General features: G+C 38.9%; 4 protein-coding genes and 3 long non-coding RNA genes across 9 annotated transcripts in view; 4 read left to right on the top strand and 3 right to left on the bottom strand.

The window, feature by feature from the left end:
* Positions 1-845, top strand: part of LOC117770977 (H-2 class I histocompatibility antigen, Q9 alpha chain-like) — an 11,964-nt gene extending 11,119 nt beyond the window's left edge. The window contains exon 8 of the mRNA XM_034600945.1: positions 222-845. The gene's annotated coding sequence lies outside the window, so the exon portion shown is untranslated. The remainder of the gene's footprint in view (positions 1-221) is intronic.
* daxx (death-domain associated protein) overlaps positions 1-3,185 on the bottom strand; it is a 26,825-nt gene extending 23,640 nt beyond the window's left edge. The window contains exon 1 of the mRNA XM_034600846.1: positions 2,863-3,185. Coding sequence (XP_034456737.1) covers positions 2,863-3,017 — 155 coding nt within the window. The 5' untranslated portion in view covers positions 3,018-3,185. The remainder of the gene's footprint in view (positions 1-2,862) is intronic.
* Positions 1-4,736, top strand: part of LOC117771023 — an 18,871-nt gene extending 14,135 nt beyond the window's left edge. The window contains exon 2 of the long non-coding RNA XR_004615485.1: positions 4,365-4,736. This is a non-coding gene — a long non-coding RNA (uncharacterized LOC117771023). The remainder of the gene's footprint in view (positions 1-4,364) is intronic.
* Positions 1-15,000, bottom strand: part of LOC117770959 (tapasin-like) — a 1,175,540-nt gene that overhangs the window by 1,141,343 nt on the left and 19,197 nt on the right. Inside the window, exons 1-8 of one of the 3 annotated variants that reach the window (XM_034600914.1) lie at positions 9,235-9,427; positions 8,229-8,417; positions 7,765-8,016; positions 7,323-7,682; positions 6,648-6,965; positions 6,263-6,364; positions 5,539-5,567; positions 4,284-5,405 (exon numbers count right to left, since the gene is read on the bottom strand). In XM_034600914.1, coding sequence (XP_034456805.1) covers positions 5,394-5,405; positions 5,539-5,567; positions 6,263-6,364; positions 6,648-6,965; positions 7,323-7,682; positions 7,765-8,016; positions 8,229-8,417; positions 9,235-9,295 — 1,323 coding nt within the window. In that variant the 5' untranslated portion in view covers positions 9,296-9,427 and the 3' untranslated portion in view covers positions 4,284-5,393. Of the gene's footprint in view, positions 1-4,283; positions 5,406-5,538; positions 5,568-6,262; positions 6,365-6,647; positions 6,966-7,322; positions 7,683-7,764; positions 8,017-8,228; positions 8,418-9,230 lie in introns of those variants that run through there. The other 2 variants (XM_034600916.1, XM_034600915.1) reach the window with 2 other exon arrangements.
* Positions 466-1,387, bottom strand: LOC117771016. The gene is made up of 2 exons (XR_004615477.1): positions 1,260-1,387; positions 466-718 (listed from the first exon to the last, which is right to left on the bottom strand). It is a non-coding gene; the product is annotated as an uncharacterized LOC117771016 (long non-coding RNA).
* LOC117771017 lies at positions 1,414-2,095 on the top strand. Its single transcript, XR_004615478.1, has 2 exons — positions 1,414-1,552; positions 1,765-2,095. It is a non-coding gene; the product is annotated as an uncharacterized LOC117771017 (long non-coding RNA).
* LOC117770970 (major histocompatibility complex class I-related gene protein-like) overlaps positions 12,286-15,000 on the top strand; it is a 14,899-nt gene continuing 12,184 nt past the window's right edge. Inside the window, exons 1-2 of the mRNA XM_034600934.1 lie at positions 12,286-12,437; positions 14,376-14,636. Coding sequence (XP_034456825.1) covers positions 12,383-12,437; positions 14,376-14,636 — 316 coding nt within the window. The 5' untranslated portion in view covers positions 12,286-12,382. The remainder of the gene's footprint in view (positions 12,438-14,375; positions 14,637-15,000) is intronic.

The raw sequence follows: 15,000 nt of genomic DNA, 5'->3' as shown, positions 1-15,000 counted from the left end.
GTTGAATTAAAACTCAAATATCAGTAGAGACACAACAATTCAAATGTTAATAAACCCAATATTTAGGGCTTATCAATTTAAGATAAGTGTATTTTTTCTGAGTCAACTTTAATTTCACTGAGAGAATCATGGAAATATTAGGTCTCAATACTGTAAATACATAAAATAGGTGGCTTTGTGGAACTGAACATTTCATTTTTATTTATTTTTTCTCTCTTCAGGTTGATGGACGAGAAGCAGTGTCACCACAGTCTCCCCCTTACGCTGGGAACTCATTGGTTATTCATCACTCAAATCATAAACTGATATTCAGGGTCAGACATTGATTGAAATACAAATAATACAAATTAAAAAAACAAATGAGAAATATGAAAAATAAAAGGTTGGGTTGATTAAATTTGATCTTTTAGTTAAAAATAAGAAATGTAAACTTCCCTCTGATAAATGTTTGTTTAAATATTGGTAAATCAAATGAGGATTATTACTTTTTCTTTACCTGGAGTGAAGTAAAACACATTTTCAAAAACAATGAAAGTATCACAACACTGTTCACATGCAGTTAATTTAAAGATCATCTTAGTTACAGTTTTATATTCCTGGTGTTGGGGCTTCCTTGTCAAATCATTAAAATAATACAAATCTAAATATACATATATAGACACCCACACATCCTCATTTTAGGGTCTGGAAATATAATCTGTCTCATGATTCCATAAATCTGTTGGTATGTGACTCACGTATCTCGAGAACCGTTCATTTTATCAGCTTCACACTTGACCTGTGTGTTGTTAAGGGCCCAAGGAAGTGCAGTGTTGAATCTGGTGGGATTTGACAAGTGATACAATCAATGTTAGTAGAATTCAAATAAACAGGCGACCAGAGCTCTGTAGCAGCTGCGGCTGGGACTCGTCAGCGTGACTGACTTTGTTGATCGGGACGACAACAGCTGATTCTCTAGTTGTGGTTCTGCAGACGGTCGAGCTTCACTGAGCTCTGAACAAACAGGAGAACGGCTCTTTGTGAGTCCAGCAGCAGCTCTTTGTCTGTCGCTGCTCAGATTACTGCAGGTCACTTTGACAGTTTCACAAAGTTGTTCATCATCACTGTGGTGAATCATCTTGATAATTCGACTCAGACACAAATCATCCAGTTAATGATTCAATTTAATTTTCCAGGAAATACACTGATTCATGATTTATACGAAGTAACATCAAATTACACACAATAATGAGTTGTTGTCACACACGGACACACAACACGAGCATCAGTACAAAATTTGCTTTCCAGTTAAATATTCTGATTTTATTTTATTTCTAATTTGGCCTGAACAAGAAATGAATTAATCCAGAGTTGCTTGATTTTTTTTGTTTGGTTATATTCATGCTTTGCTGTGTTCTTAACCTTTAAAGTTCATTTTAGTGGAGATTATAAAAGGGTTGTGGGATGTTTTAAGTATCTCATATGAAATGTTGTTAATTTTCCTGTTAGTTTTTAGGGACAAGGGACTTTTCTGTTTTAGCCTCGTTAACATTTACACTGCAAAAATGAAAAGGTTCGAACAGCGCAAAATTACTGAACTTATCTTTCGTGAGTTTAAAAACTTCACATTTTCTCAAAGCTGCGAGTTCTAGTGTCCCTGCTCGTCAGGCTCCAGAGGAATCAAGCAGTTTACTCCACATGCAGACGTGAAGTTGATCACCCTGAGCAGTGATGTTCTCCATATGAACATTTGAATACATTGATATCGTCTTGTTGACCACTCAGACACTTTACCGTACTCACTCAGTCACATTCACTCATACAGTGTTTGTTCTGTCACACGTCAATCACACACATTGTCCACGAAGCTGTCAGGGGTAGTTTTAGCGTTCTGTGTCTTTCTTATGGACACTTGGTCATGCGGACTGGAGTAGCTGGGGATCGAACCTGTGCCCCTCTGGTTAGTGGACGATCCGGTCTACCTCCTGAGCCACAGCCGCCAAAATATGCAGCTGCAGAACCAGATTTTCTGTCCTGTATTCAACCTAAACACTCACCTTCATGACGTTAGGTCACGTTTCCCCTGATGAGACATGAGACGTGTCATATCACAAACGTACCATTTTGTGTTTTGCCAACATAACTTCAGCAACTTTACAAATTTAACTTAGTAAAGTTAGTTGAAGCAAATACGTTTTCAAATCCATTAAATATTCTCTGTTGATTATATTTAGAAATTGCAGTAACACAATTTCAAGTTTTCATTTTTACAGTGTAGAAACTGAACGTTGAGGCTCAATTTCTCTTCTTGTTGGGTTTTTATAGATAAATGTTAAATTAAGATGCTTTGCTGTTTCATTCCTTTTGTACTTCTGTTTTTAATAAAGTCTCTGATGTTCTCTGGGATTTCTGCCTCTTTGTGATTCAACGTGTAGAAAAGTTCAACACATCTGTGAAAGTTCAAATGTTCATTATTGTCCCAGAGAATAAACTAATGTGGATTTGACCTGAAAGAGCAGCAAGGAAAAAGCTATTTGGTCAAACCTGTGACTCTCAACAGGAAAATGACAAAGACATTTTACACATGACAAGAAAATGATTGTGGTGGTTTTATTATGAAGGAAGTTATCATGTTTGATTTGCTGCTGTCTTTAATAATCTCATTATTATTATTATACAGTTGTTTTTGTAGTCGTGTGTAAAACCACTTTGTGATTGAGTGTGTTTTCATTATCAGACATGAGCAGATCCACTGATCTCTCGCTCACACTCACTCAGATCAGAGCGGTGCTTTGCTTCTTCCTGGGAAAACTGAAATCTGCCCGGAAACTGATGACATCGGAACTGTGAAGGAATTAGTTTTTAGGCTCAACTAGATGTAATGTGGGGAGCGGCTGCTGAGCTTTGAGTGGCGAGACATGTTTAGCTTGATGCTCCGTGGACGAGGTGGAAGCAGCAAAGGAGGGTTGAGCACTCTCCTCTTCATCATCGTCAAGGACTATGATCTTATCCGCCATCGAGGCGGGAGCCACCGCCATCCAAAACACTCCTTATTTCTGCTTTCAGGAAATACAAACAGGAGAATGTTGATCAAGGAAACCGATACTGCAGGATGTCGTATAATCAACAGACAGCTGGAACATTTAGATCAGACAGGAAATATGACAGCTTCTGTGATGATAGACTAATAACAGTAACACACAAAGCTTTACTTTTTTAGCACTCGCAGTTCAATAAAACTAAACAAAGCAGCAACAATAAGTCTATTGATCTATTCGTCAAGATTAATCAGCAACTATTATCATAATCAAATACTTGTTCCTGGTGTCAAAGATGTTTTTTTCACCATTGTCTGGTTACTTGTATGATTTTGAGCAAGATCACAAACAAACTACTTGATGGATTATAATTAGACTTGGTGGAAGGATGTGTTCTGGGCCAGGCAGGAACTCGTTACATTTTGGTTGCGGAATGGGATTGTGGACAGATCCAGGAATGTTTTTCACTTTACATTGTGAGATAGTTTGTTTGTTTCAGATTCTTAAATATGAAGATTGGATGTTTTTCTGTCAATGTTTGAAATAAACTGACAGTGAACTACAACATTTATCTTGACTTCTTAATCATTTGGAGATGTTTCTCAGACACAATTACCCAAGATGCTCTGGCTCAAGCTTCCACGAGCTGAAGACTTGTGAGTATTCTTTGTCTCCTGTGGAAGCTCGGGGACTATTTGAGGGGGTTTGAGCTCCTGACCAGAAACAACCAGCACATTTAAAGACACCATGGTGGTGGACACTGTCCCTATTGTGTCCGTTTACAGGCCAAATGTGCATCAGGACAGTCATCACCACAGCAGCCTCACACAGAAACACAGAGCCACGATGCTTTGACAATATTAAATGATTGCATGAAAAGATTAGAATCAAATTTCATTCATGATTATATCAAATTTAGACTTAAGGCTGTACAATTCAAAGGCGTGTATAAAGCTATAGATTAATCTAAAATACAACGAAAATAGTTCAACTCACATTTAATTAGTAATTATATATATATATATATATATATATATATATATATATATATATATATAGAAGAGCCTTTCTATATGATTCAAGTATATTCTGAGTTTAGGTTTTAATCTAATCTAGATGGTGTACGTTCACTACGCCGTTTTATTTTGAAAAGGACAACGGAAGTCACATTGTCTCATAATACTGGATAACGGTCCCCTTGTTTTTTAAAGTATCGGTCACAATAGTTATAATAATAATGTCCCATATATTTTTGTCATGAATGTACATGAAGCATTTATTTTTATACAATGTACAAATTGTGCACTGTTTTATTTGCACAATGTGGTGCACAAGTATGTTTGCAAGAAAACCAAGGCAACAGAAATGTATGTAATGTTATTACAACCACAATGCACACTTCAATTATACATTGATATGATTTTTTTTAAATAGTTCCAAATTCTTTATTTTCCATCCACCAGAATTATCTGTTTGTGCCATTATCTTCTCCTTTCTAAGTACATTTAATTTTCTCATAGATACAGCATCATTCCTACATTAGTCTGAACGACAGACACACACTCACTAACACACAGTGAAACTAATAAGCAACATGTAATGACAAAACCGAAATAACACACAAATTACAAATATCAGAATTTGTCACGTTTTTTTTAAACAAAACCAGATTAAGTCTGGAAAGTTTTCGTCTAACATTAAATGGACCATTTGTATAAAGAGGGCTTTTCTAATCTAACTGACCACTGACAACACATTCACACACACATTCAAACTGCACTTCTACACACACATCAGTCACACTGCCAGCGCAGCACATCAGGGGGCAGCTCAGTTCAGTATCCTGCTCAAAGACACTTCTGAGCAGCCGGGGATCGACCCACCGATCTTTTGGTTGGTGGTGGCACGCTCTAGCTCCCACTTTACCGCACACACACACACACATGCACATAGCTATTTTCCTTCTCAGTGGTGATCATTGTTGTACAGGGAGCATCATTACACATATTTGTTGTTCTATTTCCAGTGTTTGTAAAATGATCCAGTATCCAACAATATGTTACTTTACAGGAGAATAATACAACAGGATTGTTTAGATGAGCAGAAACCCCTTTCCTTTCAAACGTACCTGATTCCTGCCTGTTATTACTTTTGCACAAAAATATATAATATGAAAATAGTTAAAACAGAATTAAATAAAGCTCAAGAAGGCGTCCAGCAAGATCTGTAGAAAAAAACAACTCTCTAAAAACAAATGTTCACACAGATTTATCGCTAAGCTCGACACAATTGTCTGAAAGAAAAAGGAAACATCACTCCAAAGTTTTCAAAGCAGACGGTTGTTGGTGGCTCAGTGTCACACCTCAGTCGACTTCTTTACTTCTCTTTCTGTAAGAGGGCAATGTGGAAAGTTAGTATGGAGAGGTGAGCATCACAGAGCAGCTCCAAAAAATACAACACTTATCTAAACACATTCAGAATTATTTTCATTCTTATTATTATTGGTGTTTGAAAAAGTTACCTTTTCCACTTTATCTGCCACATCAGTGCCTGTAAACAGTGAAATAAACAACAGACAGATAAAAAGACAACAATTAAAAACACATTGACATATCTCACACTTATAGTATATTTTGTTTTATTAAATTGTATTAATATTAATGCAGTGTCCGTTCTAAACCTGTCTATTTGGCCTGTTGTGATTTCTCTGAAACTGTAAAAATGACCTGCAGTAATTGAGCCGCAGGAAATAAAGAGCTGCTGCAGGACTCAGTCCACAGAAGCTGGAGTAAAGACCTGCTGCTGCTGCTCAAAGAGCTGTTCACCTGTTTATTTAAAGTTCAGAGAAGTTCGACTCCATGTGCAGAACCTGAACTGCAGAATCAGTGTTCGTTGCCCTGAACCTGTTGTTGTCATGAGTCTCAGAAGCTGCTGCTACAAAGCGCTGGTCGCCTGTTTCATCAAAGTTTATTAATATCGAAGGTATCAAATTGCTCCAAATTCGACACAACACTTAACAGGACCTTCAACAATTCACATGAAAAGCTGATAAGATGAACGGTTCTCGAGATATGCAAAACACCGACAGACAGAGATGTCTGGAATTAGTAGATAGATGGTAAGAGAGTATCAAGCCTTTTGCAGCTTGAAACCACTAAATGGTTCAGATCATTCACATGAATAATATTATTATTGTCTGTTTAGAAATAATGTTTCTGTTCAATTGCTGTTGTTTTATTTGATACCTGAGCTGGAAAAGGTCCAGGAGACCACCTTGATGAGACCGTAGAGCACGAGCGCCACACCAACCATCGCCATCGAGTCCTCAATAGACGGAGAACCGAATCCTGTAAAAGAGAAGAAGACACAATTCAAGCCTTAATGGATTCTCTCATATCAGATTTGCTTCTTTATTGTCAATCAGGATGAAAATTATTCATTTAATCTTTAACATTTCACTGTCACATGTAGCAAACGAGTTAAAACGATCCCCCATAAAAAGCTATTTCTCTCAAGGATGAAATGAAAAGGGTGAACATCAGTTTTACCTCAACATTACTTTGACTCTTTGCTTTTATTTCATACGTTACCCGTATCTTATATTAACAAAACCAAATTCTTCCACATTACCGATGACACTGAGGGACGTGCTGGCCCGTCGTGTGCCTCCAGGGTGGACGGCCACACAGGTGAGCTCCCCCCCCGTGCCCAGGTTAGAGGTGTCGAGCTCCAGCTGGGTGCTCTGGCCGTAGGTGCCATCCCACGCCTGCCTGTGGCCCGTTACGCTGGCTGATTCCAGAGGTCTGGACTTCCCATCTGCGCCTTTAAACTCCCAGCTCAGCTCCAGGGAGAGCGGGGCGAAGCCGGACGCTTCACACTGGACAACCAAAGTCTGTCCGGGAACAGCGAGGGGCAGAGGGGAGGGGTGGATGGAGAGGGATGGAGGTTCTGAAAACAAACAAGAGAAAGTTAATCATTTTACTCTTGTTCCCAATGAAATCACGTTTATTACAGAGCTGGTGCTAATTCTATAACTTGTGTATTTCAGTGTGGTTTGAAAGCAAATGCTGTGCAATCTGGGGGGGGGGGGGGGGGGGGGGGGGGGTCGATAGAGCTGCGTTTTCATGCATGTGAGTATCGATGGAGATTAATACTGATTGAAAGCCAAAATGTTCGAGTGGACAGAGATGATTCTTCCCGGACTCAAACCACATCCTTCCACCAAATTTACTGAAAATCTGTTCCGTTGTTAAATAAAAACCAAATAACAAACAACAGGGGTGAGAACATAATCTTTTCCCTCACCTACAATCTCAAGCTCCACCGCCACCTGAACCTGAAGGTACGGCAGATGCACGGTGCAAATATACGTCCCGGAGTGACGCACTTTCGTCTCCTGCAGGATCAGGGATGCATTTCCTTTCTGGTGCAAACCCTCAAAGTCCAGTGTGGCCCCTTCCTCCTGGGTGTCAGCCACACGGTCTGTCTTGCCGTCGTAAGCCAGAACCAGTCGTCCTTTGCCTCTGAACTGGTAACGCCACTCGACGGCGAAACCCGACCCGGACAGAGGCGAGGAAGGATCGACCCAGAAACCACAGTCCAGCAGCACTGGCTTCCCGAGCCGGGCCTGCACTGAGACGGTTTTACTGCGGACACTCAGGATCACTGAGGAAACAGACAGTGAGGAGGGAGAGATTCAAACTACCACATACGACTCAGGTATGATAAACATTTTCCTCAGTGTTACCATTTGGCTCTTTGGTTGCCGTGGGAGACCGCATGATGCTGGAAATGATCAGCTGTTTGTTGAGCCCCAGTAGCGCAGCCGAGAACCAATCAGCTTGCAGGTACACGGGGCTGAAGCCAGTGACTGTGAGTGGAGCAACCCATTTGAGTGTGGAGGGCTGATGCAGGAAGGGGCTGATCTCACACTGGGCCTTTTGCAGCGAGCCTCTGGTGGGGGGGCCGAGGGACTGGTGGCAGAGCGTGGCAGCCGGGTCTGAGGACAGAGTCAGAAAGTTAACATGTAACCATGGACTGTAGTTAAAGACGGACGACACGTCTCCACTTTCTCCAAACATCCAGAAATGAAGCCAAAACATCCTGAATACGAACGCTGCCATCTTGTGCACTTGGAGCCAGAGACTGCGTAGTAGATATCGGGGGATGAGCCGCGGCAGCAAGGTCCCGTCAGTCTCATTCTGAGCTCACCTGTAATAAAGAAGACTCTGTCCGGGTTGATGTCGGAGGGAATCTGTTCTGACGCTGCATCTCGGCTGTTTGCGTCTGTCCTGATATGAAGCAGAGACTTTTCCTGGGTCGTCGCTCCTCTACGACCCACATGGTCCTGTACTAACCAGCACTCCACCGCCGGACACCTGCTGCTGCTGCTGCTGCAGGCTTTAGACAATTTAACAAGAACATGACAGAGAAATAAGATAAATAAAGTGTTAAACATGAGTTTAACAAGATTACACAATACTGATATTATAGCCCGTATTAATGTGTAATCAGTGGTGGAGATACTCCATCAGTCCCCCTGTATTTACCAGTGAAACACAGAATTAACCTGCTATAGTTACATTCACTAATAAGTCTGTTGCAGTTTCAGTGTCATAGGAAATGAAAAATGAAAATGAATTATACATAATGTCTTCTGGGAAAATATTAAAATATGGCTGTTAAAAATTACAGTAAAACTCTGATAAACTCCAGATAACAACAACAACATTATTATTATTATTATTATTATTATTATTATTATTATTTGTTTTTTAGTTCACTCTGCACTTTCGTTTTCTAGCTTGGTGTAATAACATTTTCCACCACGAGAGGGCGGGGTGCACAACGCCACTGCACGCTTCAAACCAAACTCCATTCAGAAATATACTAAAGGTTTAAAGAAGTGATCTCACATGGCTCAAATATATTAAATAAGATATTTGACAAAGTAACTGTGTATTTATGCTAAATTCGGCTCACATATGACTCACTCACGTTTTACTGTATTACAATAAACTGAAAGTACAAGTTGTTTGTGTACAGTATATCCTTCCTTATGTGTTAAAAAAAGACTTATTACTACTACTAATAAACATTAGGAATCACATTTTCATGGAGGGACGGTTAGTTATTGGATTACATGCCAGATGGAGAGTTGATCTCTACATGAATGTGTGTTTCCTGTTTCTAAAATGACACAGAAAGGTAAACCTACCTTGGATGCAGCAGGTGACAGTGAGCAGGCAGAGTTTATAAATGGTAGAAAAGTCGGTCATGGTGTTTGTTTCCCTTCTGCTGACAGATTCTCCTCCGAGCTGCTGATAACACTCAGACTCTAGTGTGTAGAGATCAGTGGTTTTCCCCTCAAGTCCATTTTCATTTTAGTTTCACTTTCACCGACACACAGTCTGTCAAGTCAGCCACGAAAAACAATGCATGTTCCGGTTAAGATTTCATAATAAAACCGAATAAAAAGTGCGTGTTACAGTGAATGTACAGTGGCCCCGAAGTGCACAACACAACATCATCAAGATCCATAAATTATTCTCTGAGAATCAAAATGTTCAACAAAAAACTAAATCACTGAATCTGAATGGTGTCCCACCCCTCCACATAAAAAATATTCTATTCCAAGCACATGTTTAGTTTAACTGTCTGTTTGTTCTAAATGGATTAGATTCTTTAGTTAATCTAAATACGAATTTATGTATAAATTACTTTATTACTACTAATAAATGTGTATTTAGGTTTTCTTTTGATGTCCCCCCTTTAAAAACAATATTCTCATTATCATTATTAATTCTCTGCAGGTTTTCCGGAGGAGAATCTGGACAGAGGTCACACAAGGACACGAGAAACACAAACACGAGTTGGTCTTGAATAAGCTTTTGGTTTTATCTGGGTGTGATGAGTCACCATTGCTGCATCAAAAAGTTCACAGCCCATGTTTACATATACTTTTAACATGCAAATATTTTGTATGAGATTATTGCATCATATATTTTCCTTTATACGATGCAGTGTTTTGTCATTTTTAAGTGAATGTCCACACTTTATCTGTATTTTGTGTGTGTGTGTGTGTGTGTGTGTGTGTGTGTGTGTGTGTGTGTGTGTGTGTGTGTGTGTGTGTGTGTGTGTGTGTGTGTGTGTGTGTGTGTGTGTGTGTGTGTGTGTGTTACATGACAAAGTTTGATCACTGTTTACCTGTGATTGTGTTTGTGCAGGAGGTATTCTGTTGGACACCAGAGGAATGTGGACAAACGAGGAGGACAAGGAGCCTCAGTGTCCTGAAAGAGACAAATGAAACCATCAGTGTGATCCGGCCTCAGATCAAGCATCAAGACTCAGTGTCATATAACCAAAGCAAAGCGAACAGTCATGTGATTTACCAGAAACAGGGATGTGCTGTTTGTGCCTGGTGGGGGCGCTGTGGCACTGTGACTGAGAACTGAACAAGAAATCTAACCCAAACACACACACACACATATAAACACTGTCCTCCTCCATGATTTCAGAGGACATTATATTGACTTACATTGATTTTCTGGAGACGTACTCAAACCTTCAGTCCTACCTTTAAACTAAACCTTCAGTAAAACCTTATCCAAAACCAAAGTATAATATAATATACTGTATATATAAAACAACACATCAAGTCGGGTTTGGGCCACTTAAGATAAGTCGTCTCATTAAACTTACATTATTTCCCTTAAACACCTGTTCAAGTCTCAATCTGGTGTAATGATCCAATGTTCCTCTAAAAGAAATGATTGGAGAAGAGAAACATTTGAAATGAGCAGGAGAACTTTGTTGTTTCTTTAATCCTCTCACACACGACCCCTCAGGTGTGTGTTGGGACCTTTAAAGTGGGACAGAGCCCAGGTTCTCAATGAGTGGACATCACTACCTCACAGTATATTTGTTTAACTGTCTCGGTGAACTCTTATGGTCGAGTGTGGGATGAGCCTTCGTCAACCAAGCCTCAGTGTCAAACATCGATTCAGTGGAACACGAATGATGCGACATTTTACAAAGTGCTTGGTGAACAGAAAGTCGAGAGTGAAACAGAAATGAAACACGACATCTTCTGTTGATGTTCAAACATCAACAGAAGAGTTCAATTTCTCTCGTCTGAGCAGTTTTCAGCAACACAACAGAACTGAGTCTGATGCTTGTGTTCTCTTTCTGCTTTGGTTTTATTATTTAACTTGTGAATGAAACAGACGTAAAATATGGCTTCACGTTCACTATCTTGTGTTATTATATTGTCTGTCTTAACAATGGGGCTCATCTGTGTTAGTTCGTTGTTTGCCTCTGTGGGGGGGGCTTGTTTTCAGGTTGTCTGTCAGTCCGTCCCATACTCATGACTTGAGATATATCTGGGATTCCTTGAGGGAGTTTCTTAAAATTTGGTACAAATTCTGGACGAAGTGATTAGTTTTGGTGGTCAAAGGTCAAAGGTGAAGTTCACCTGGACTCACAAAATGTGTTTTTGGCCTCTTGAATTTGACCTCTGACCTCTGAGAGGGAATTTCTTCAACTTGAGATGAACTGGTTAGATTTCAGAGGTCAAAAGTAAAGGTCATGGTGACCTCGTATGAATCTGGAAAAATAAATGTGTAGAAAGATGTAGACAGAAACTGCACTGGTACAAATACATTATCCTACAAGTACAATAATCCTATAAACAGATTATCTTACAAATGTGTTGCACTACGTATAAATGATCTTAAAAATGTATAATCCTTCAAATACATTATCCTACAAGTACAATATCCTACATATATATTATCATACAAGTACATTATCATACAAGTACAATATCTGACTAATACATTATCCTACAAGTACAATAATCCTATAAACAGATTATCTTACAAATGTGTTGCACTACGTATAAATGATCTTAAAAATGTATTATCCTTCAAATACATTATCCTACAAGTACAATATCCTACAAATACATTATCATACAAGTACAATATCTGACTAATACATTATCCTACAAGTACAATATCCTAAAAATACAATAATAAAATAAACACATTATCTTAAAAATGTGTTGCACTACGTATAAATGATCTTAAAAATATATTATTCGACTATACAGGGTGTGAAGTTATAACACTACGCAGTTCGTTACTTTCACTTTTCCTTCTACAACCTCAGTGGCTGAGTTTCACCCAGTTTTAAGTGACGTAGAGGCTGATCCTAAATTCCCATTGGCTCAGAGGATGTCCCCGCCTCACAGTTTGTCCTCGTCTCCCCTGGTTTTCGTCTCTTTTCTCCACAGTCCGTCTCTCTGTGGAGAAAAGAGCTCATCTACCTTCAGCCCAGCAAAGAGGAATACACCACCGCTCACCATGTTCACTGTACTGTCCCTGCTTCTCCTGGCAGGAGCACACAGCGCGACGGCACGTGAGTTAAAGTCCACGTTTCTACTTTATTTTATTGTGTTTGGTCGATTTGAAGTGAAAAGAAAAATGCTCCATGTTTTTAAAAGACACTAAAATGATTTGAGGTCTATTGTAATGTTCGATGTTTGGTTCCTTCGTTGCAGATTTGAGAAGTTTAATAACGTTTCAAAGACATGATTTAAAAGTTCATGTTAGTGAATGTCATCGATCTCATGTAAGAAGGAAAGATTATATTCTATTTCTGAAAAGATCAACTGAACAGGGACTTTTCTTTCTTTGGATCCTGACCGTTACTTGACTTCTTACTCTGGTCAGAACCATTAAGATCGACACGGTCCGAGCTGGTTCTGGACGAAATGACGCAGCGATTCTGAAGCGAAAGAGTCCAACAGACTCCGATGAATCAGGAAACAGTGAAAAACGAAGCCACGTTTAAACTCAGCGATAAAACAAAGAGTTTCTTGTCTTGTGCACATTATGAACTTTATTATTTCAGACTTAGTTATTCATGACGTGTCTCATGTTTCATGTTGGTTTATAAAAAGTTGTGAAGAAATAACAGGTTCAGTCCGTTGATATGAATCAAGCCTGTTATTTATGTAAATATATATATTTTAACATCATTTTAATTATTTATGATTCATCTCCCAGCGACTCAAACACCTCAGTTATTCATCTAAACTGTGAAAACTGACAAATATGGTGACGACTCAGGTTTGGGTTTGTTATTGTAATCAGTAGATGGCGCTGTTTCCATAGTAACAGGAAGCTGCTGAGGACAAACAGCTTCCTGCTTTGTTGGTACAATGTTCAACATCATTTAGTCTGATAAAGACCGTGAGTAACATCACTGACATGAGATATTACTAAGTAATGATCTGTTATCAATGTGACCTCCTCCTCCAATACAATCAACACACATTGTTACTAACACAAAACACAAATTCATCTCTAATGTAAATGATGTCAGTGAAAAGAAGCAGGGAGACAAAGAATCAGGACGAGGCTGCCTCCATGATGAATACATGACAGATGTCTGTTAATACTTTCTAATGTGATAACATCTGCACTGAAGCCGGACTGCTTGATGTGAGTCTGTCACAGATATGAAGGTATCAGCCTTTATGTTTGCTCACATGCACCAAGTGTATTTTTACAGAATGAACAAAGAAGATGTGCATTTATCTTTACATTTAAAAAAATGTATAAAAAAAAACATACCTTTTATTTTCTAAATTCAAGTTCTGTTTGGACGCATTATTAGATTTATAGTTATTTATAATGAAGCTTATGTTTAACATTTAAACATCAAGTCTCAGTTACATGTCTTTGTCATAAGTATTTGACTTTGACATCTTAGGAATCAGAGCCAAACACACAGATGAATTATTTTCAGTCGATGGATCTGAATCAGAAATGTTGTTGACAACCTAATGAACATGTTGTCATTGTTATTGTTGTCAAATATTTTCTGAGTCTATACATTTAAAAAATAGTCAAGCCCTTCCTGTAACAATGTCCCACTTTGTTTTGTTAACTGGGTCCAGTATACATGTATATGTGTATATATGGATAAATATATTGATATATAAAGAGAGAGAAACCAACTATTTGAGGACTTTAATAATAAAAGTCTCAAAGAGTAACTGGAAGTTGAAGTAGTTTCACTTCACATTAAATATTCTGCAGTAGAAAATATTATTTTCTAATATTAAACATTTGAGTCGTTAGATTGAATCCATTTTTAAGACGTAGCAGAATATTCAAAGTAAAGAGAGTCTGGACTCTGGAGCAGACGTTTTATCTATGAATGTGTTTTTGTGTTTGTTTACCTCACAACAGCTGAAGTTGTCTTGAATGTGCTTCATGTCTTCTTGACTCTCAGTGATTTATAAAACAGTCTGAAAACTAAAGTCATGACTTGAACTTTTTCTTGCAGGGATTCACTCTATGAAGAATTTCATCACTGCGTCCTCTCAAGTCCCAAACCTTCCAGAGTTTGTGATTGTTGGTTTGGTTGATGACGTTCAGATCGATTACTATGACAGCAACACAAAGAAAGCAGAACCCAGACAGGACTGGATGTTAAACGCAAATGATGCACAGTACTGGGAGAGGGAGACTCAGAATGCTTTGGGTGCACAGCAGGTCTTCAAAGTCAACATGGAAACCTTAAAGGAACGCTTCAACCAAACTGGAGGTTTGTTTACATTTCACTCTCTAATAATAACACAACACATACACATACACATACACATACACATACACATACACATACACACACACACACACACACACTCCAAAACATACACACACTCTCTCTCACACACATACACACAATCACACTCACACACACACACATAAAGGCACGCACACACACACTCACACATTCTTACACACACTCACACACATAAACACACACAAACAATCACACGCACACTCACACAAACGCACACACACAATCAACCTCACACACATAAACACACACACACAATCACATTCACACACAAAATAACACACAATCACACTCACACACCAAAACATGCACACACAATCATACACAC

The sequence above is a fragment of the Hippoglossus hippoglossus genome, chromosome 11, assembly GCF_009819705.1.
Source record: "Hippoglossus hippoglossus isolate fHipHip1 chromosome 11, fHipHip1.pri, whole genome shotgun sequence".
NCBI lineage: Eukaryota > Metazoa > Chordata > Actinopteri > Pleuronectiformes > Pleuronectidae > Hippoglossus > Hippoglossus hippoglossus.
The sequence above is the reverse complement of the archived record's forward strand: the minus strand, read 5'-3'. Positions and strand labels throughout refer to the sequence as shown.